Source organism: Leopardus geoffroyi, chromosome C1 (assembly GCF_018350155.1).
Source record: "Leopardus geoffroyi isolate Oge1 chromosome C1, O.geoffroyi_Oge1_pat1.0, whole genome shotgun sequence".
Taxonomy (NCBI): Eukaryota; Metazoa; Chordata; class Mammalia; order Carnivora; family Felidae; genus Leopardus; species Leopardus geoffroyi.
Window position 1 is genome coordinate 94,378,334 of NC_059328.1, and position 22,620 is coordinate 94,400,953.

The following is a 22,620-nucleotide window of genomic DNA, read 5'->3' on the forward strand; positions in this document are numbered from 1 at the left end:
AGACCGTGAAGGGGACATCATTAACAAGACACTAGGGGCAGAGTGGACTGTGCTTGCTGGTGATTGAGTGTAAGGGCTTCTCTTACCCCACACCTTGGCTCCTTTTGAGCCATCTGAATGCTGGGCAGTCCAGCTATGGACTAGATTAGCCCTTAGAAACAATCAGACAGATGAGTCTCCGCAGTGAGTGTGTGTGTGTGTGTGTGTGTGTGTGCACGCATGTGTGTATCAAATCTTTTCCAAGGAGGTGCCACTGCATCAGTGAGTTGTTAGAGAACCAGGCCTCTCCTCCTGGGCAGGCAAAGGTAGATGGTCTCCTCACTTGAGTGTTGACAGCATGGTTGATCCAGACCCCTGGGCACCAGCAGGAATGGGCAGAAGTGGGAGGGGGTTTGAGAACCGGGCCCTCAAAGGTGGGTGCAGCTGGAGCTAAATGAGGGGGTCTGACTGCTCTTGGTTTTCAAACAGAGTCCCCCTTCCCCACCCATGTCCCAGATCCACAGAAGATGCAAGAAACACGCATATAATGTGAGAGGAGATCGCAAACCCCCATCCAGTGTCCCATCCACATTCTCTGCTTTGTGTGCACTGAGCCCTCAGGCAAGGGCAAATGGGCACATGGCCCAGGTGGCCCCTGATGCACCCAGGAGAGCCCTCGCCTATCCTGCCCTGGTCTCTGGCGGGGCCCTCGCGGTTGCAGAAACCAGAGTGACGGCGGGGCAAGCTCGCGTGCATGTCGTAGGGATGATAATCCGGTCAAGCAAGAAAGAAGGTGGAGACAATCCGTGTCTGTCAAAAATTTTATTTTATGTTTTCATTTCACACAGAATGATGTTAAAATAAATCCTCAGTAATATATATATTTATATACCTATTTACTTGTGTTGATAGTTACAAAAGACGGTGGCGCTCTATGAGGTCTATGTACACCCATGATCAGGGGGACAGACGATGTTCATCGAGGCATGTATGTACACACATATGTATAACCTATGTACAAATATCAGACCCTACTGACACAGGAACTCTCAGCTGCAGAAGTCCGGGGCGGGCAGTGTTGGAGGGGCCGAAAGCTTCCAGAATATGTCAGCAAGAATGATAATACCTATATATCTTGTGCGATGCAGTTACAGCTGGTGTCTAAATTTTCATGAAGCAAACAACTAGTTAAATGCCTCCCGACTCCCATGAGTCTTCCCCACAAGTCCTGCTCCGCCTTCAACTCCCATTGGTCCCCAGCCTCTTATCACCATGGAGACCCCGGTTCCCTTTCGGCATCATCCTTACGAAGCTTTACCATCAGCCTTGGAGTTCCTTCTCCTATTGATCCCAGGGAGGCTTATTTATCTGCCTCTGCTTTTTGAGTTTACAGCAATTATCAGAGACAGAACACGGGAGGGCAGCTGCGGAGTCATGTATGAGCAGCAAGGAAGCCAGAGCAAACCCTAATTAGAGTCTGTGCTGCATGAGCCTAAGTGAGCGGCCATTTCCACATTTTATATACATATGTGTGTACTATATAAAATCTCCAGAGACAGCCTATATCAGCACACAAGCACACAGGTCTAGAGAAAGCATCCTGCGCCCATGAGCCTTACAGATGCGTCCCTGCTGAAAAGGAGAGAATCCTCCTTGATGGCTGGCACCATTAATTCCGACTGTTCCAAGATTACCCTCAGCGGAGAGAGGGGTGCAGGAATGCAGAAACCCAGGCAGAGGCCAATTTGGCCAGGGCATTGTTTGCTCAGCAGGCTGGAGCTCGATCATGGGACTTTCCAGCTTCCTGGGGCCCTTCAAACGAAGGAATCATCCAAGCACGACAACAAAAGGAAACTGGGTCGTCGGATCCCACGTGAAGGCAGAACTGGGGCAAGCACAGAGCATGTTCAGACCCTCCAGAGCTGACACTCACCCTCGCCAACGCCAGCCAGCCAGCCAGGCCACTCTTGCTCTTCTCTCCCATTTCCTAGCCTGCAGCTGTTTGCTCTTTTCCAGCCCTACCTGGCAGGTCACAGTCCCTGCCCTGCACTTCACAAGCAAAAGAGGCAATAACGTCAGCAGCAGACGCGGAAACTGCTTAGTAGCAAAGCGAGGCCCTGGATATTCCCTCCCTCCCAGCCCTACCTCTCGCTTTCTCTAGCCGCCCTTGTACAAACAAGGCAGCCAGTGTCTAGGGAATCCTTTTCAGGGAGAAGCAGGGCTTGGAGCCTCTCACAAGGACTGAGAAGAGACACGGGATTGAGTCCTCTGGGTAGCGACTGAAGGTCCTAGCACACAGCCACGTCGATGCTGCCCTCGACTACCTAGATGTTGCAGCAGCTGTGCACGGTATTATGTAACCACGCCCGCCCTGTGCATCCGTCACGGGAATGATGCGGGGAGTTCTCAGCTGCGAACTCATCTGGAACATACCTGACTATTTTAGGCGTGCAGAGGAGCACAAAGCGTTTCATCTGTTTCCACGCTAGGGTTCACTCAACTTAAGAAGTGGCCATCCAGACAGGCTGCCTTGACTGGCCCCGTTGACCGCTCGTCAGGCTAAGTCTGGGTTATGGGCTTCTACCACACGTGGCCAGTGTGGCCGGACTGGAGGGCTGCTGTGAGCAGAGGGAGGTGGCAGGCACCCCCGCACTTCCTCAGTTATCCCAGGTAGCAGTGGGGAATCCCTCCCACCCACCCTCGTCCGGGTAGACTGCATACAATCAAATGCAGGACGTGAAGCAGAGCTCTCTACCGTGCATCTAAGGTGTTGCCAGGGAAGATGGAGAATGAGAGCGTGGTTCAGCTCAGAGCCAGCTGCTTCTCCAAAGAGGCAACTGAATTATAGCTGCTCTCCTGCCCAAACCTGCAACCTACACTTGGTCAGAACGACAGGGTGAGTTTGTTAGTTCTATTGGTCATCACACAACTTGCCTTCCAAGGGGCAGAGGGGTTCTTTAGATCTTCATCAACACCATTACTTGTAGATCTGTCAAAATTCCAGCCTAGGATGCCACCCATGACAAAGGGAAAGCCTAACAGATCAGTCCTGTGCCGCTGCGTCATCGGGCTCCCACCCCTAAGAGCCAAAAAGTCTGGAATAACTTTTTTGGCTTCCGTGATGAGGTTACAGCCAACCAGGGCAGGCAGAACAAAGGATAAAGCACCTGGCCCTTAGATCAGACTTCCCTTTTATCCCTGAGTCAGGCAGCCACCTGGGAGGGAAAGGAAAGAGGTGATCCTGGAGCCCGATCATTTGTTATGAAAGAAGTGCCTTCTAGAGAGGTTCCTACGCAGAAGAAAGAGAGCTGAACTGGGGAGGTGGCAAGAATGCAAAGGAAGGTCATTTAAAAATTCAAAGAAATGCAGTTTATTCCTTGGATTGCCAAACGTATTCCACATTAGTGAAGCTAAGGGGATCGGTCACTGTATAATTTTCAAAACAATGGTATACATATATACATATACTATACATATATACACACAGATATATGTATATATGGAAAACCTCTGATAACTCGGGACCAATTAACCCAAACCTCGATTAACACAAGAATTACGTTTTCTTACTACACTTTCGGTAGAAAGACGCAAATGACAGCCAGGGCATTCTCTGCTGAGCCAGGACGTGCCCACATGGTCAACTTCTGGGTACGCCTCGCGGCCAGCATACATTCAGCCTATCTCTTTGGTCTCCTCCGCCTGTATTTCTGTACGATGAGCACTGAGGTTTACGGCGTTGACCCTGAGCAATGCAAGGTCTTCTGTCGTCTTCAAACACTCTACTTGCTAAGGCAGGAAAGTTTATATTAACCTACTTAGGAAATGGGTTTCTATCTTTCTTTTTTTTTTTTTTTTCAATAGCGAAGGTTCCCACACACGAACAACCATAACTGTAAAGCAGCCAAGCCGCCCCCTTCCCTGAGGATTTCCCCATCAGTTTACTGAGGTTTTGCTGTATTACACATGTAGAGAAAGGTGGATTGAGAAGCCATGGAATGGGACCCTGGGGTTGATTGTCCAGTGTGGATATTTAACCTCACAGATTTTTCTTCAGCAGAGGGGTCTCTTCTGAAGTCCCCAGTTATGTGTGCAAATATTTGTGCAAGTGCACTCGGTAATGGGTTGGGGGGCCTTTGCTTCTCTACTGTCATGCCCTAAGCACCCACTTCCTGTCCCTGTAGACCGCCACCCCACGCAGTCCCTTTGGTTAAGCAAATCAGCTTATTTAGAAGGACAGCCAGAGGGCAACTCCCCAAATCTGCCCAGGCTACCCATCCCAGGTACGAACCTCCAGGCCACATTCCCCCAGCATCCTTCCCCCTGGGGAGGGGAGGAGGCGAGACAAATGGATCAAGTAATGGCTTTTAGTGCATGGAAATGATCTTCTGTAATGGCTCAGGATGCTTTATTCTTATCTATTGGTAAGTGCTTTCCTGCAGGGTTCCATTACACCCCGCCAGATTGAGAGTCAACCAGATGGGCTGCCGTGAGGTCACTTCAAACTCAAGGTTTCAGTGCCTACAGGTTGCAAAAATGACATGTGAGAGCTAACAGACAGGGGCAGGCAGGAGGGAGAGAGGAACAGAGAGGGAAGTACACATGAGAAAGAGAGAGACAAAGAAAGCCTTTGGTGGTGGTGGTGGTGGGGGGGTGTTCCTTGTGCATACTTGCACTTCTGCATAAGTTTGCATTCCAAAGGAGGGTCAGGGCCTCAGAGGACAGGAGCCACGTGAACACACGGGAAGAAGAGGGAACCACAGACAGTGAACTAACAACGCTCAGAAGCCAAGGGCATTATCTGATAATCCAAGTACTATCACTTTTCAGTCCTGAGAATGTGGTTTTGAAATAGCTATTGCTAAAGAAAACAGTCGCCGTTTATTTTATTGCACTTTTCCTCGTTAAAAATATTTTAAAACACAAACCATGAGAGATGGAACGGAGCTTTGGTGGGAAGGGAAGCAGAAAGAAAGGAAAAGTGAACGGGATTAGTTTGAAGAAGAAACCCATCCCAGCTTGTAGAGGACCCTTCACATCCTGCTTGCTGCTTTGATGAGGACAAAGAGCTGGTCTCAACAAGGGAAGACTCTGAAGATACAGATGATGATCGCACTAGCCATGTGGACACCTCCCAGCATCCAGCGCTCTGCTAGGTTAGCTCAGGTGGCTAATGACGTTCGGGGTTAAGGTCATGAGTTCAAGCCTGGCGGTGGACACTTTGCCGAGGCTGGGGAACCCCCACTGTATAGCCAAGGAGCACCCCCGGCATTATAGCCTACGTGGACCAGCCTCTCAGACCAGGCAGCCATCACCCAGATGGAGGCTGTTATGATAATGGGACCCAGAAGAGCCAGAGCTTGGGCAGAGCTCACCATCCCAACTCCTGGGTAAGCCATTCAAAGCACCATGCTCCTCCTGCCTGCCACGGGGGCTATGCGATTTGCAAACTGTCCTCTAGTCTCCTTTGGGGAAAGTCAGCCTCCCCCTCTTTTCGCCACTACTGTGGGCTGCACTAAACCCCCAGCTGGAGACTTCTTCGGAGAGCACTGCCCTCTCTCAGCGTGAGTTCGCACTGATATTTTACGGCTAACTATGACGAAGTAAGTTGGCCAAAGTCCTCACTACAATGGAATGGGAGATCCAGGGACAGCAGATAAGACAAGCCAGTCCTGCAACCCTCCTCACATGAAGCAGCTGCATGAGCGCTCAGGCTGGGGTTCAGGCCAACAAAGCTTTCACGGAGCCCTTTCCACATCAAGCCAATGGAGTCTAGAGCCACACTCCCTGGGGGCCACTTCCAAAAAGTTAACCTCCTGTTGACATGCCTTGTCTATCCTCAGAAGTCCAGCTCAGACAGACAGAGAGAAGCAGAGAGGAAGGAAGACAGTGTGTCAAACACCACAGAAGCTTCGGGAAGCAGAGAGCCTTAATTATGTCCTTAGTTAAGTTCAGCTCCTGCAGAGTTTACTCTGAAATTTGACCTTGTCTTCCTGACCATCTCCCCCACCTTTCCTGGACTTCTTTCTCTTTAGCCTCCTGCAGACTCCAACTTTCTTGAAGATTTGAGCTCACGGAGACACCTGCTGAAGCTAAGGGGGAAATTGCTGCCCTGACTTGGGAATACGGGAAAGAGTCAGCATATTGCACCAAGTGTGCAAATCTGAACCCCTCCCGCCATCCATTCCCTGGTGCTGTTGCTTCCTCTGTCATTCGGAGGAAAGGGACAAGGGACGGCCACAGGAGTAGAGACTAAGATGCCTGAGCCTGACACCTGACTTCCATTCCCAACTTCCATTTGAGGTGGAGCCTTTGCTAAAAAGCACCCAGCTCTCAGCTAGTCCTAGCGGTGGGAAGCAGCAGCTTGGGGCACAATCCAGACAGTGGGGAGTCTCACAAAGCATTCAAACGTGGACTTAGAATATAGGGTAAAAATCAGGCCTTCTAAAAAACTGCTGTTTGCTTGTGAGGCATGAGGTTCACGTCCTTAATCGTGTTTTACTTAAAGCACACTAATTGTGTGCGTTTCCTCAAGGAGCAGCCATAGGATGGGAGGTGGGGCATCCGGGCAGGGGCCCAGCAAAGGAAAGGAGCATGCCTGGGATTGAACACCCACAGAAGGGACTCAGGAGTTGACCCCACTGGGCTGATGCCCAGGAGCAAGTGAGATGCCACAAGCAAGGAAAAGCGGTTCATTTTAAGAGACAAGTCTACGTCTGGTCTCGACTTTCTGACCCACTCCTGACAAAGCCACTGGGGGATGGAAGGACAGGAAGGTCTGTGGATGTTGGGGGGCATCTTCACTCTGGTTTTGGGCCCAGGTCCCTGCGGTTTCTTGAGCCATCAACTGCTTTCAAGAGAATGGAGCTGAATGTAGACAGCCTAGGGGTTGGGAGCAGGAGCGCCCAGGCTAGGGGGCTGCCCGTGTGGACTTGCTCCCAAGGAAAGGTCATGGTGAAGGTGTTAGGCTTCTGGCTGTCCCAGGTCCTTCCACACCCGCGTTTCTGGTGGGAGGAAGGTGAATAAGTAGAAGCCCTCTGAGACTCCCAGTCTTAATCAGAGTTCTGCTTGACAACGGGGGCCCATCTCTCTGCTTCAAACCTGGGGGTTCCTTCTCTGAAATCTGGAGGTGGGAGAAAGAGAAGAGGGTAGGGGAAGAGGCTTCTTGAAGGCTACTGAGAGGTACAGATGCAGGCTAGGGAAAAGTGATGCAATTTCATCTGTTGTTTGTGTCTATTAATTTGCAGCTCTGGGGGCAGAGAAATGGATCTGAGTATATGTGCACGCTCCCTGTGAATCATGAGTGGATGTGCTTGGGTGTGTGTGCTGTATCTTCTGTGCCTCGTGTGAGTAACTGCATTGTGGGCATAAACCGAGTTTGTGTGTATTTTGTGGGCATAAACAACATAAAGTGTCCTTGGTATATTTCACATCCACACCCATCGTGTCCGTGTGGTTTTTATGCATTTTGCATCTGAGTTGCGGGTAGGTCTTTGCACATGGTGTTGGTCTTTTGTGTTGTGTTCTGTGTTGGTGAGTGCGTTCCAGGTCTGTGCCGAATGTGCACGCTTTGGATACGGGTGTAGCTGTGTATCACCTGTGTGTGCCCTTTTCATTAATTGGTGCGTGTGCATTTTGCGTTTGTGTGTGGCAACAGTGTATCTATCGATTTGGGGCTGGGTGTGCACGTGTGTGTGCCTGCACCTGTGAACATTTTATGGTCCCAGGTCAAAGACGCTGGGATAAAAGAACTACCCCCTGACGGAGGCCTTAGGTATGGACTGTTTTACCATCTGTTTCCCTAGGTCTGTGTCCTCCCCACCCCATGTCTTGGGAATTCAGCACCACCTCCCATGAAGGAGAGGAAGAGAAGCATAGAGGCTTTGCGCTGGGCATGGGGTGTCCTGCAGATACCCGGGGACGTGGGTGACCAGGAACTAATGAGCACCCTGGGCCTAGCACCCTGAGCTGGTGCCCCACTCCCCCCAGGTAACTGTAGGTGCTCAGTAGCCAACAGCGAGGCTAGGGCTGGAGCCACGACTGGGCAGCCCGACCGCACAACTCACTGTGTTTGGGAAATCTAAGCCATTATGTTGAAAGGAAGAAGCCCAGTCTGTGAGGCGAAAGCCTCCCCACCTCAACCCATTCCAGGGCCAGCCTGAACTCTACCTTTAGGCCGTGCGGTGCTCATTCACTCTCAGTCTGTCCTGGGGGTGGGGAATGAGTCTCTATCCACCCCCTTGGTTGCCAGTTCAATGAGGAGAGAGTTTGAGCCTGGCAATCCACATGACGACTGTGGGTCATCTAGGGTCTCCATGCCTTGGTCCTGGACTTCAGAAATTTCCACGTAGAGCAAGCTCCCTTTCAAGTCCAGACTTGTGGCATCTCGGGTCCCCAGAAGCCCTCCTCCTGGTGTCCTTGCACTGAAGCAGGCAATCCGTTCTGGGTCTTTAGGGAAAGGTTCATTTAAAGTGACTGATGCAGAGCCAAGTGACAATAAAGACCAAAGAGGGCGGGGAAAGATGACAACAGAGATGATTTAACATGATGTGCTGTAGAGACAAGGCCTGGGGCGGGTCTGGCCCAGGGCAGCTGGAGCTGGGAGGGCCGTGGGCCCTTGTGCACTCGGTAAGACAAGCTTCAGCCCCGGGAAACTGAAGCTGCAGCACATGGAGGGCAGAGAGACAACTGTAACATCGAAGAATCCGTGAAACTGGAGTGTCTGAGGCAATGGCAGCAAACCCAGGCCCAGTAGGGTTACCGATGAGAGAAATTAACCCATTAGGCCTCTCAGACGACCAACCCACCAAGCAGTGGATTTGCTCCTGAACCTGAACTCCAGAGAATGAATATGTGTGTGTGTGTGTGTGTGTGTGCGTGTGTGCACAAACATATGCACACACGTACGTATGTATGTATATAATACATAGTATATACATACATACTCTAGTGCACATAGTCAAACACATGCATAAATTGCCCTGTGTCCAAAATATTGCATAAGCTTATACAAGGTTCAAATGCAACTTTTTTTTTTTTCCTATAGCTAGCTAGGTAGAGGAACTCATGAAAGAGATACTCAATATATATTTATATACACTGGATCCACAAATCCGCCTGTCCTCGGGACCAGATGCCCTGGTCAGCTATAGAGTCATGCCCATGACCAGGTTAATTCCTAAGGTGCAGTTATGTGAGGTGTTCAGGCGCTGTGTTCCCTGCTCACTTTCCTGGCTTTGCAGAGGTCTGTGCCCCAGCTTGGAAGAACAGGGATGGCGTGGGCTGGAGAGCCAGAAGTTTTGGTTCCCCGTGCCAAACAGTCTCTCTCTTTTTTTTTTTTTCTCCTGATTGAGGGCTTTTGTCCTCCGATGGGGGTAAAAAACCCTAGTTCAATGCCACTCTGGGGCTATTAATACTCTAAATAGGAATACTGTGTAGGCTACTAAGAAAATAGGTTATCTCCTGTGTTTTAAATATTGAGATTCATGCAAGAAACACCCATGCAGCTCTATCGCATCACTGGTAATTTCACTGCGGTGTCAGTGCCGCTGGCACGGCACTAGGAAAGCAGATGTCTGCAAACTCCAGTGTAACGAAGAAATCAGACGTGTTGTGTGACCCTGAAGCCTGCAAAAATGGTGAGATCTGAAGCCGAGAGGTCCCTTGGCTTGCTAGCTTCTCCCCATAGGCCTAAGAGCAAATGTGAAACTTGACAACTCACATTCGGCCATACTCACCGTCCCTCCCCCCTGGGGTTCCCTCACATCCACACTGCAGAGAAAAACCAAATGCAGCATTTTCCGTTACGAAACACAAGCCTCCAGACCATCCACTTGGCAACTGCAACTCACAAAGCCCAGCCCGTGACACAGAAAGTAATTCCAATACACAGGCCTGTGCGTGCTTTTCGATGCAAAAATGGGAATGACCTTTTGCACAATTACCAGCGCTTTAAAGCTAAGCCACCATGGTTTTCCTCTGTGAAGGGGAAGGTGGGCTTATATGGGATGATGGTGCCGGGGACCCGGAGGCTGGGGTGGGGGAGGGGTGCATCTCCCGGGTGCCGTGTGCATCTAACTTGGAAGGGAAGGTGGCATTGAGGCGGTGGGTTATGTATTTGATATGAGGTGGCCCCAACGTGTCCTTCTGAAGTTCTGGCTCCATGGGTGACCCCCCTGTTTGGAAACCCCTAAGCCGGTGATGAAGATTTGCATGAAAGCCATGGACAGATACTCTGTGCTCTAAATCCAAAATCAAAAGATCAAAAAGTCACTTGCACGACTATTGCTTTCCATGCAGAACCAGATACACACTGTAGAACACACTGACTACAATGCAGGCTATTACGCAAGATCTGCATTAGTTCCATGGAGCTGCGAGTATGGTAATGGATTTCCATCAGACATCAGTTAACATTTTGGTAATATTCACATAGTTTGTATTAGCCAAAGTGCAGTTGGCCGTTTTCAAGTTTTCCTCTCTAAAGTCCTCGTTACTGTTGTTTACCCCCTCCTGGATCTCCATGTAATCAGACTTACTAATGGTAGAGGCACTTCTACTTTTCTTTAGGTCAGGGGAGGATGGGATCTTTGGACAGCTCGTCACTTGCAGGTACTGGGCCTGCTCCTCTCCCTCTGTCTCCCGGTGGTAGAAGTAGTTGAAGTTGGACACGATGACGGGGACCGGTAAGGCAATGGTTAACACACCTGCAATCGCGCATAGGGAGCCCACGATCTTTCCCCCGATGGTAGTTGGAACCATGTCTCCATAGCCTACGGTTGTCATGGAGACGACTGCCCACCAGAAGGCATCCGGGATGCTGGGGAACTGGGAGTCTCGCTCATCGGCCTCTGCGAAATAGACAGCACTAGAGAAAAGGATGACCCCGATGAAGAGGAAGAATATCAGGAGGCCCAATTCTCTCATGCTGGCTTTGAGGGTCTGACCTAGAATCTGGAGACCTTTGGAGTGTCGAGACAACTTGAAAATCCTAAAGACTCTTACCAACCGGATGACACGGAGGATGGCCAGCGACATGGCCTGCTGGCCCTGCTGGGCATCCTCCGGCTTCTCGGCCAGCTCTGTCCCCAGGGTGATGAAGTAGGGGATGATGGCCACGATGTCGATGATGTTCATGATGTTGGTGAAGAAGCCGGCCTTGCTGGGACAGGCAAAGAACCTCACCAAGAATTCAAAGGAGAACCAGATGATGCAGAGGGTCTCTACAATGAAGAAAGGGTCAGTGAAGGAGGTCGACTGCTGGTACCCGATGGTGCTGTTGGAATAGGTGTGGAAGGTCACCCCGCCGCCATGCATGTCCTCATTCTCATCCCGGAAGATGGGCAATGTTTCCAGGCAGAAGCTGACGATGGAGATCAGGATCACCATGACAGACACGATAGCTATAATCCGGGCAGGCCCCGAGCTCTCTGGGTATTCAAAGAGGAGCCACACCTGCCTCTGAAACTCATTTTCGGGCAGAGGACGCTCTTCCTCTTTGATATAGCCTTCATCTTCCCGAAACATTTCCATGGCTTCTTCTCCCAGCTCATAAAACCGAATCTCCTCAGAGAATATATCTAAGGGCACGTTCACAGGTCGCCTCAGCCGGCCCCCAGACTGGTAATAGTACAAGATGGCATCAAAGCTGGGGCGGTTCCGATCGAAAAAGTACTCATTTCGGAGGGGGTCAAAGTACCTCATCCGCTTCTTTGGGTCCCCTAAGAGGGTCTCTGGAAACTGGGCTAAGGTCTTCAGCTGGGTCTCGAACCGCAGCCCCGAGATGTTGATCACCACCCTCTCACAGCACTCGTGGTCCGCCTCGGGGTCATAGGTGTCCTGCGGGTGCCCGGGGAGGGCAGCAGCCTCGTCCGCTGGCTCTCCGGTGGCCACTGTCATAATTGGGGCTGAGAGAAGGGCCTCACACTATGCCTTCCAGCTGCCTGGCGGCAGGGAGCTCAGGGTACCGCTTATGGCCCCAGGAAACACAGAAGCATTGGCCTGGGTTCCTGCAGGAGAGCCCGTGGGCTCTCTGAGAGCTGGAGAGACAGCCTCGCTTGGCTGAAAGACAGAGGCAGTTAAGGACATGAGACCACTCGGCATCGGCAGCCTGACCTCGGTTGCTGCTCCTTGTCTCCTACCTCTCAGCCAAGAGTTCAGAAATATCACCACCACCACCACCACCACCAAAAAGCAGAACTTACTTTCACCTTGTAACCTGGCTGGGGATCAGAGGAAAGCAGGTGGCAGGCTCTCAAGAAAGCTCCGGACTGCCCTGCACTGGGGGAAGGTGGCTGGTACGGGTCCCCTCTGCACCGCACGGGCTTCATGGAGCACAAGCCCATACTAGAGGCTGGAAGGGAGCCCTCTCCCAGGCACTGAACTCGTGGTTTGCAGACACCTGCGCTCGGGGAGCTATTCACAGTGGTGCATCTGGGGCCTGGGTCTCCCGCATCGCCCCCACTCCAATGACTCTACGCATGGCTGTTATTAAAGAATAGACTGATTTACCTGGCAAGGCAGGAACCTGAAGCTCTCTTCCTCGCAGAGCTGATCAGATACTGTGGGAATCCTAGATACACAAATAGGCAGCCCGGCTGCCCATCACGCCTTCTCACTTGAGCGAGAAATAATGGTGAGTCATTCTGGGCAGGAGGGCAGGCTCCAGGTCCTGGAGGTGAGCTCCAGAACTGGGCTGGCCTGGAGGGGCAGTGGAGGGCCTGGCCAGGGACACGCAGGACTCCAGGGCAGCTGAACTTGGGTCCGGAGCCTTTGGAAGGAAGGAGGCAAGATGCAAAGTTCAGCAAAAGCCGGAGTCCTCCTGACTGTCCTCAGGAGGTGTGACGTTGCCTGGAAAAAACAGCAGAAAGGTGGAACTGTGGCTCTTGGGTAGCTGGTGCCAAGATTTAGGAGGGCTCTGGCGGCTTTGCCTTCCGTGCCCACCTTCCATGCTGGTGTCACACCTGACAGCTACCCCTCAGCCTCCCAGCCTCCTCCGGGGCGGGCTTCCATCAGCTGGAAGCATTTTTCTCCCAGGGAACAAGCCTTCAGGCTCCGCTGGGCCTGCCTCCTCTAGGGGCCTCCCAGGGCAGAGCCACAGATCTCCCTTGGTCCTCAGCAGCCATCTGGAGGGACTCTGGGCCAAGCCCTCCAGCCCCTAGGTCTGAACACAGCATCTCCCAAGGGGAGGGCTTCCTCCACGGCAGGCAGCCGGACTGTAAGCTCTGACCTCGACCGGGTCCCGGAGGAGGAAGAACCCCTCCCCCCCCTCCCCCCCCTCCCCAACACGCACTCCCTCAAAGCCCATCTAGGGAGATTCCTCACACGGAAAGGTCGATTCTACAAAAGCTGGCTGGCTTGGTCCCAGGACTTACTCTCCCTCGGGGATGCCTAGGTTGCAGGCTTCCCTCCGAGCAGGGTGGCATTTGATCTGGGCAGGCGCCCGACCACCGATTTCTCCCCAAGAGAAAATCCCTCCCGTCTCGGCAGAGAGCGCAGAACGAACGCCCGGCCAGCCCGGCTGCGAGGCGGCTTGGCAGCGGCGAGAGGGGGAGCCTGGAGGAAGCCGGCTTCCGGGCTGGCCCCCTGCCGGCCCAATCCCGCCACCCCCAGGGCGGGGAGGGGTCTAGGCCCTCTCCCCACCGCCCGGACTCCGGCCGGGATTCCGCCAGGCGCGCCCCGCGCTCGGTTCCGCGCCTGCGGACCGGACCCACCAGCCGGCCGCCGCTGCGAGCGCCGCCTTAACCCCTTCCTGCCCGGCTCCCGCGGGCCCGAACGCAACCCGGCTCTCTCGCCCCTGGGGTCCATCTCCACCCGAAAACAAGGGAGCCCGAACTCTGGGGGTGGGGAGTAGGGTGCTGCCCCAGACCTCCCCTTCCTCCTAAGCGCGGGGGCTCCCCCGCAGCGCACGGCCCCCGGAAAGCGGAAAAGCCTTGCCCCGCCGCAAAGCCGTTTTGATTTGGAGCCGGAGAGGGGAATGCAGGCCGGCGTCCCAAGTGGCTCGGGTCCGACCAACCGGCGCTATCGGCCAGACCCGGTTCTGCTGTCAGCTGCACTTCCCATCACCCGCCCGCGCGCCTCGCTGCGCCCACCGCCCGCGCCGCGCGCAGCCCAAGGGTCCCGAGCCCATTCCGTGCCCTCTCCTTCCGCAGGGCGCCAGCCCCCCCTCCCCCCACCCCCCCGCCCGGGCCGGACTCAGCCCGAGGCTGCCGCGCTGCGGGTTGCGCCGCCGGTGCCCCGCAGCCCCTCTGCGCGCCGCAGCCCGGGCAGGGGAAGCGGCCCGCGCAGCCCACCGCCCCGACACCCATTTACCCTTCGCGCTGGGCACCCGGGGCCTCCATGTTCCTGGCTGACCGCGAGCGCCGTGACACGGCGGCGGCGGGCGGCGGCGGCGGCGGGGTGCGGGCGGCCAGCCGGGAGCCGGCTCTGCAGTCCCGCGGGCGGCGCGTACGGAGCGCCCGGCCGCCGCCCGCAGCCGCACCGCGCCGCACCGCGCCACGCAGCGCCGCACCTGGCCCGGCTGCGAACTCGAATTAAAGGGGCCGGCGGGGGCCAGAGCAGAGCAGGTGGCCGCTGAGTTGCGCCCCCCTCCCCCCCTCCCCCGGCCTCGGCCCCCACCCTGCGAGGAAAACACCCATGCTTTGGCAGAACCCAGCTTACGAACCAGAACCTCGTGGAGAGCTCAGCTGGGTGCTGCCGGGCCCGGGGAAGGGGGACAGAAGTTGAGGGGCGGTCGGGAGAGGCTCCTGCCAACAGAATGAAGTAGGCGAGGAGGAAACAATCGATAGCAGCCATCCCGGGTCCGAGGAGGGATCCAGCCCCGCGGGAGATGTGTTGCTATTTTTACGAAGCTGCCAGACAGAATTTGCAGACCCCCTCTCGCGCCCGTTCGCCCCCTCCTCCAGCTCTGCCTCCCCACCTCCCTCTTACCCTGCCAAAGCTTTGGCTTCGCAAGGGAATGCAGCAGGTATGGGCCGCAGTGTAGCTGAAACTCACTGGGTTGGTTTCCTGCCAAGGAGCCCCAGGAAACGGGCAGAACTGCAGAGCCGGCCCTCTAGGCTCCCCTCCCCTCCAGGGCCGGGCAGGGAAGGCTCTGGGCCGTGCTGCTGCCCTAGGGAAAGGCCAGCCACTCACAAAACCGGTCTCCTCACAGACCTTAACAGGGCCGGATGGCCCACGGAACTCTGAAAATGGGAGTCCAGCTCCCGGTGCCCTGGCACCCTGGGGTGTGGGCAGAAGAGAAAGGCCTTTGCTTTTGGAAGAAAGGGTAGGGGAAGCCCAGCCTACCCTCTGCTCAGATGGTGGATGTGAGAGGGTCCAGGGTGCTCATGACCACATTACAGCCCCATGCCCCTGGGAGTTCTGGCATCTGGATCTCTGTCAGAATCATGGCTCCAAACAGTGATTCCTTGAGGCCCAGACTGGGGCAGACCAGGAGCCTTAGATGCAAAGGGGCTCCAATCCCAGGGAGGCTCCTGCTGGGACCTTCTTGCTAAGAACTTTCGGTCTCTAGGCCTGTAGTCTTGTGATGGAAGTTCTGACAGCCGTCAGGGTGGTCTGCTAGGTATGGTTTAAGACTGGGGGCCTACCCAGAGCTGCAGGGCATGGTCTGGGAGGGAAGTGACCTTAGTGAGCTCTGGGGATGACACATAAAGTGGGGCTGGTTTGGCCTAGGGCTTCTAGAACTTGAGCCATCCATGTCCCAGCCTGAGAGTGACCTGGGTGTTTTGAAGCCAGCCAGGCTGGGACCTAAATCCCTGCTGGGTAGGAGGTGAATTAATTCAGCTCTCTGGACCTCGGTGCCCTCATCTGCAAAATGAGGATACTTCACAGGCTGTTGTGAGGGTTAAGTTGCTTATGTAAAGAGTTTAGCCTCCAGCAGACGCTCCACAAATGATGGTTTCTCCACTCTGCCTCCCTGTGAAACTCGCTGTAACTCCCAGCCTGTAGCTTGGCTTGTGGCTCTTTCTCTAAGTTCCCGATCACCGGGTTTTTCTGGCCCATTCTCTCTGCCTCCCAGTGTGCCCCACCCCTCATTTCCCCTGAGATTTCAGCCATTCCCACCTCCTTCAGCACACCGTCTGCCGGTCTGGGCTCCGCACTCCTACTGGAAAGTCTCCCCTCCCAGCTCTGCAAGGCTCTGTTTCTCCTTCTGGTTCCGTGGGGGTCCTCATGTCAACTGAAGCACAACACACATCCATTTGATCACCTGTATATATTTTCTTCGCCCGCCTTTGTTCAAATGAAAGCCGCGGACAGAAAAAACGCTCTTGAGGGAGAATTCATAATTGTGCTAATTGGTAACATGTGCCCACCATGTGGCGGACACTGTGCTAAGCACGTCCAGTTCAGCGGGAGGCTTAATCCTCACAGCTCCCAGAGCTAGTTTCTACATCACTACCGTTTCCAGGGGGAAGGAAATTGAGGCAGAAAGAGGTGAAGCAACCTGCTCGACGTCCCTGAGTGGTGGCTCTGGGACTTGAATCGGGTGTCTGTGACCCTAAGGCAGATACCCTTAGCCCCCGCGCCACACTGCTCAGGTACCGGAGCAGCCCCAGAATTTCATTTCCCTCTTTGGGATCTTCCTCTGACTCCTGTCCCCTCTGATCGGGCCCCCCCACCCCCCTCAAAGCCTTACCTAAGTGTGAACAACAAGCAAAAAGAAATGAAGGAAAAAAGGGAAGAAAGAAAAAGGAGCATAATATCAGTTGTGCCAGGGCACGTGGGGTGTGGCTCCCACCCTGGACGGTCCCTCTTGGTTTGGCAGGGCTGTGTGAGAAAAAGAGCACGGACCCAGTTCCTACCTCTGGCATTTGCTAGCTGTGTAAACTCGAGCAAGTTATTTAAACTGCTCTGGGCCTCAGTTTCTCCTTTGGTGGGCGGGACAGCAGAGCGGCTCACAGGGTGGGGGGCAGGATGAACTGAGGTGTAGTGGACAGCCAGCCAGCTTAACCTAGCTGCTTGATCACTGTTAGCTCTCTTTCCAGCCCTCTAGAGGCCACCATTTCTTATTCTGGGCCACCAAAGGACAGCTGGGGTGCCTCTTGATCCCTCCCTAGGGCCGGCCAGACCCCCAAAGACCACTCCTTTATCCTTCAGTCGGGTGTCCTGCTTGGGGGCTGTGCCTTGTCTTCGGCAGAGGGAAATACTGGTGACGGTCACAGCAGTGACCTGCCAGTGACCTGAAGTTGTCGGTTCCTGCCCTCTGCGCCTACAGTCACTGAAAGGAGGAGTTATGACAGGGCACGTCCATGAACCCCAGCCCCCAACACACACATACCAAGGCACTGCAGGTACCGAGGGAGGGTCTCTTCGTCTTTCCCGCCATGATTCATGAATGTAGAAGACAGGAGCGCCCTTCTCCGGTGTCACTTCCAAAGGAGCGGTGCTCCTTCCTTGCATGACCGTCACCTCTGCTGAGGCTTGGTCCCCCACCGGCCCTCGGGCCCACTGTGGTGGCACAGCCCCCTTGAGCCCTCAGGAAGCAGGCCAGGGAAACAGGGAATGTGGGCCCAGGCGCCTGCTGACAGCTGTCGTGGGTTGTTTGATTGACTCCTTGGCACCACCTAAGGGAAAAGATGCCATTATCTCTATTTTATAGATGAAGATACTCAGAGAGGACAAGTCGCTGTCCAGGGCAATTTAGCTCGTAAGTGGTGAGGCTGGAACGGAACTCAAGATGTCTGACTCCACAAATCACTGTTCATTCTCCTGCCCACTTCGACCGTTTGCCTGGTGCCAGGCCTCTGGGCTCACTTCCTGGTCTTAGGGGCAGGGATCCCATCCAGCAGACCTTCTAGACCCTTCGGACATATCCATATATTCTGCGGAGGTTGCCCAACCTGCCAGGATGTCTGTTTTGGAAGCTTGTTGGTGGAGTCAAGACAGCAGTCCAAGGCTCAGGACCTGAAGTTTCCCCTCTGTGCCTTTTCCTGGAGCAGCTCGACTGATGGCTGGCACATCTGCAGGGCACAGGGCTAAGCCTCCCTCACCCCAGAGCTTTAGTCTTAGCATGCAGAGCTGTGTGACCCAAAGTCACTGGCTTGACCTTTCTGTGCTGTGGTTTACTCGTAAGATAGGAAGGGTAGCATTTGTCCCCTGGCTCCCCTTGCTTTGTAGGGTTTAAAGAGAGAGTGGAAGGAAGGAAAAAAAGAAGGAAGGAAATTAGCATTCATTTTTAGTGTGTGTTAAAAATCTCAGTTGTTAGCATCACAGGAGAGTTGATGTGAATGTGCTTGGAAAAGCAGAAAGCCTGGTCCGTGTGGAAGAGGACACTGGTCCCGTCACCATTGCTGCTGCTGTCATGATTGTGCCCTGCCCGTGTGCATCATGTCTGACGTCCGAGGACTTCCCCTGGAAGTAGAAGGAGCATCGTTCCAGTGCCCTACTTATCTAAGCGCTGCCTCCTGCAGGAAGCCTTCTGCGATTAACTCCCCGCTGCCTCCAAGGAACTCCTGTGAGGAGGCCTTGGCTCCTGTACTGCAAAGTTTGGCCACATAAAAGAGTATATTAAGGAATAGGTGAAGGGGGTGGACCTTCCCTCCCCTTTTGGGGCCACTCCTCTGGGTCAGGCATCATGCTGGTGGTCTCACCCTCTCGTCCCTGCCGTTAGCACCCAAAGGCAGAATGGCGTCATGCTTGAGGTACAACCGCTCGTGCCAGCAGGTGTAGGACCCAATCCCCGGCCTGCCATGTTGTAGCCCTGTGACTCAGCTCCTCACCTGTAAACTTTCATTGTGTGGTGGGGATGTAAAACAGTTAGAACAGTGCCTATCCCGGAGCACACACTAAGTGATACTTTTGGCAGACCACCCTCAGCATTGCAATCACGTTTTTCCTCTCTGTTTGGAATAGAAGTGGGCGAGGTTGATGGGGGGCCGTGACACGGATGCCTTGGGTGTTCCAAACCACATCCCCTGGACCACCTGTGATTTCAGCTGCCTGTGGAGCTCTTTCTTTCTTGCTTTCTTTCTTTCTTTCTTTCTATGCTTTTTTAAAAATGTTTATTCATTTTTGAGAGAGAGAGAGAGAGAGAGAGAGAGATGGAGTGTGAGCAGGAGAGGGACAGAGAGAGGGAGACAGAATCCGAAGCAGGCTCCAGGCTCTCAGATGTCAGCACAGAGCCCGACGTGGGGCTCGAACCCACGAACCACGAGATCATGACCTGAGCTGAAGTCGACGCTTACCCGACGAGTCCCCCAGGCGCCCCTGGAGCTGCCTATTTCTGAACACGCTGGCGGTGTCCCCATCAGTCACTGTGTCTCTCCACTTTTCTGGCTCCAGACTCTTTCTGAAGCCGTGGTGGCCTGCCCAGGTGGCCTGGGGTGGCCCGGATATTGGTGGGTGGGGGTGGGGGTGCAGCTCTGAATGTCCCAGCCTCCCATGTGTTCAGAGCCCCGATGGCTCACAGAGGTAATCAGCTCGATCACGTGAGCCAGCTGGCCTGGGTTAGGTCAAGGTCCTGACCACCCACCTCCTTGGGCCTGTGCTCCAGGCAGCTGAGCCAGCTCTCGGCCCTGCCCACGGCTGGCTCCCTGTGCGCTCTGTCATCAGCCCAGGCCTGTCTCCGGAGCCTCACTTCCCAGGACCGCGTCTCCCTCGCACTACCCTGGTTTACTCCGTCGCCCAAACCAGAAACCTGGGAGCCCTATCAGCTCTCTTTGCTTCCCTCACCCCGATATCCCCTGCATGCAGTCCCTCACTTGGCCTTGGTAGCTCTTCACTTCTCTCCGATTCCCTCCTGCTACCCTAGTCTCAGCCACCAGCAGGGGGGTCTGAGCCACTACGGTTCAGGCTAGCTCTCCCTGGTCCCTTCTCCCCACAGTTGTCACAGTGATCTTCTGAAAGAGCAAATCCCGTCATGTCACTTACCTCTTAACCCCTTGTTGGCTCCCTATTGCTGTGACCCAGACAACGTGTTCTTTTTTTTTTAAATTTTTTAAATGTTTTTATTTATTTTTGAAGGAGAGAGAGAGAGAGAGACAGAGCATGAGCAGGGGAGGGGCAGAAAGAGAGGGAGACACAGAATCCTAAGCAGGCTCCAGGCTCTGAGATGTCAGCACCGAGCCCGATGTGGGGCTCGAACCCACAAACTGTGAGATCATGACCTGAGCCAAAGCTGGACGCTCAAGCGACTGAGCCCCCCAGGCGCCCCCCAGACTACGTGTTCTGAAAGACAAGCAGAGCCCTTCGTGATCTGGTGTTCCCCCACCCTTCCTCTGTGCCCATCTTAAAAGTCTATGCTGGCATTAGGCCAAACGGTCTTGAGAGCTCTACCTGGCTTAATACAGACACATTAAATGAAGTCCTACGGTCAGACAGACTTGGCGTCGAGTCTTGGCTCTGCTGCTTGCCACTCACGTGACCTCAGCTGGGGTATTTTCCCTCTCTGAGTTCCAAACTGTAAAATGGGACTAACGCCTAATGCTTATTCTGAGGACCTAAGGAGATAATGTGCACAGGGTGTTTATCTCAGTGGCTCCCCTGCAGGATGGGCTCAAAAATACGAACTTCCAGATGGTTCCAGGTCTTCCTGCTTTGGCTTGCAGCCTCTCACCCAGAACACCCTGCCTCCCCCGCCCCCCATTACCCCAGTGACTCCTAACATTCAACTCATGTCACGTCCTCCACGAAGCCTTTCTGGACCCTCTCCCTGGTCTCCGCTCATCCATGCAATGCCTGTACGCTGCCCAGGAAACAGGCCCATCACACTGAGTTCTGGGGGTCTGTCTCTGTCCCCATGCTCTCTTCCCCTGGGCAGGGGGCATCCTGAGGGCAGGTGCTGGTGTCTCCCACCTGCAACTGCGTGTCTGGTCCAGGCCAGGCCCAGAGCTGTATTTGTGAGCCGGCAGATGTTGGCAGATGTGTGGAAGGCTCCTGCTTCTGAAGAACCCTCAGTCACCCCAGGACCGGCTAGGACCTGTTCCCGACTCTTACCTAATCCACAGAGAGTGTTCGAGAAGGACGGCCGGTCACACAGCAGCCACTACCAGGGGGAACACACCTGGGCAGCCCCTGTGCCAGAGGATGACAGAGGGGGTAAGAATGGTTCCCCCAAGGGGGGTGGCTCCCTGTCTATTTCACAGAGAGGCTAGATAGCTTGCTCAAGGTCACACAGCTAAACCAGGTAAGAGCCAGGGTTTGAACTCAGGCTCCAGGATTCATGCCCTTTGCCCTTCTGCTGTGCTGTCTCACAGCTTGAGCGTCCGGGCATCCTGTGGGCTGGACTATATCTTGTCCGCTGGTCACTCTGTGTGTTAAGCTCTGCAAGGATTCCTAAGGACCCTTTGGCTCATGCTTCCCCACCTATGGCTGTTACACGCCATCAGGGACCGGGGCTTACTGCACTGGGACACCGTGAGTCCCACCACGGTCATTCCAACGTTTTCACTGCCTTGTGTCCACCCCTGAACCTTCCTTCCTGAAGTCTTAACTCAGAGGTCTCCATTCCACCTGTGGCCATAGAGCACGATGCCCCACCCCCACGCCCAGCACACACCAGCATTTCACACAGTTGCAGAGAGAAGCCAGGAACCCCACAACCTTTCTTCTTTGAGGCCATCATCCCCAGGCCCTCTGTTCTCCTTAACACCTCATGCCATTCTCTGAAAATTTCTCCAACTTCTTTTTAAGCTTATTTATTTTTTGAGAGACAGAGAGAGAGAGGAGGGGAGGGGCAGAGAGAGGTGGAGGGGAGAGAAAGAATCCCAAGCAGGCTCCACACTGTTAGTGCAGACAGAGCCCGACACGGGGCTCGAATCCATGAACCGTGAGATCATGACCTGAGCCGAAACCAAGAATCGGATGCTTAACTGACTGAGCCACCCAGGCGCCCCAATTACTCCAACTTTTAAGTGTGTCTCACTCGGAGGTCCCCAGAGAAGAGCCCTTTGGCCCGGGTGTGGCCCAATCAGCCCAGAGGTAGGGGCACCAGCACGGCTCTTATCACACGAACACAGCACACACTGACCCTTCGTGTCCATGTCCTGTGACTGTTTTGTCTGGGCCTGATTGTTACTCTGACTCCTGTGTCCTCCTTTTCACCTCTTTACTGCCTAGTCCATACGCAAGCGGACTAGAGCAGACGAACGAGCAGGAACCTGATATGGAAAGTCCGCCGGCCGGGCGGTTGCGGCCCCGGCTTTGCCACTGCCTGGGTGACCTTGAGGTGTGTGACCTTGGGTAAATCACGTGTCTTCTTTGTGCCTCAGCCCCTTCATCTGTAAAACGGGAAAGCTGGACAACACGATCTATACGACCTCGTCTTGTTCTAGGACTAGTTCTTTGACTTCACCCAGCCAAGGAATGGGAGCCCCGTGCAAACAAATGCATGTATCTCATTAGCTCGTATCATCAGTGCTCCTATTAGAACTACTTTGCTTCGAGGACCCTGAGCCTCAGAGAGGCGTGTGACCTGCTCAAGGTCACAAGGCTCACTCTAGGGAGTGGCAGAACTGGGACTCGGGCCCAGGCCCCTCTGACCCCCAAGTCAGCAGCCCCCATCACATATCAGTGCCTGTTTTAAAAAGGGAGGAAGGAATTTTGGAGATGCTAAATCACTGTGAAATGAGTCCTGAAAAAAATTCAAAACAGTGCAAACTTGATGCTCAGCGCATCTTAATGATGTTCTCTGAATCCAAGAAG

The 22,620-nt window shown here is 54.2% G+C and overlaps 1 protein-coding gene across 7 annotated transcripts; it reads right to left on the reverse strand.

Moving 5' to 3' along the window:
- Window positions 1-786: 786 nt before the first annotated feature.
- On the reverse strand, window positions 787-15,007 carry KCNA2 (potassium voltage-gated channel subfamily A member 2). 7 transcript variants are annotated; one of them, XR_006712592.1, is made up of 4 exons: window positions 14,290-14,454; window positions 12,490-12,828; window positions 9,540-12,039; window positions 787-6,025 (listed from the first exon to the last, which is right to left on the reverse strand). XR_006712592.1 is itself a non-coding variant. In XM_045478602.1 (3 exons), exon 3 carries the CDS (start codon window positions 11,875-11,877, stop codon window positions 10,378-10,380), a length of 1,500 nt encoding a protein of 499 aa, XP_045334558.1. In that variant the 5' UTR covers window positions 11,878-12,039; window positions 12,490-12,828; window positions 14,908-15,007; the 3' UTR covers window positions 787-10,377. The 7 variants fall into 7 exon arrangements, 5 of the variants coding, with proteins under 5 accessions (XP_045334558.1, XP_045334559.1, XP_045334556.1 ...); XR_006712591.1 differs by having other exon boundaries at window positions 787-8,354; XM_045478602.1 differs by lacking the exon at window positions 14,290-14,454 and adding an exon at window positions 14,908-15,007 and having other exon boundaries at window positions 787-12,039.
- Between the last annotated feature and the right edge of the window lie 7,613 nt (window positions 15,008-22,620).

Coding starts and splice junctions, on each gene's coding strand:
- KCNA2 (XM_045478602.1), bottom strand. CDS start 11,877: ATGACAGTGGCCACCGGAGAGCCAGCGGACGAGGCTGCTGCCCTCCCC.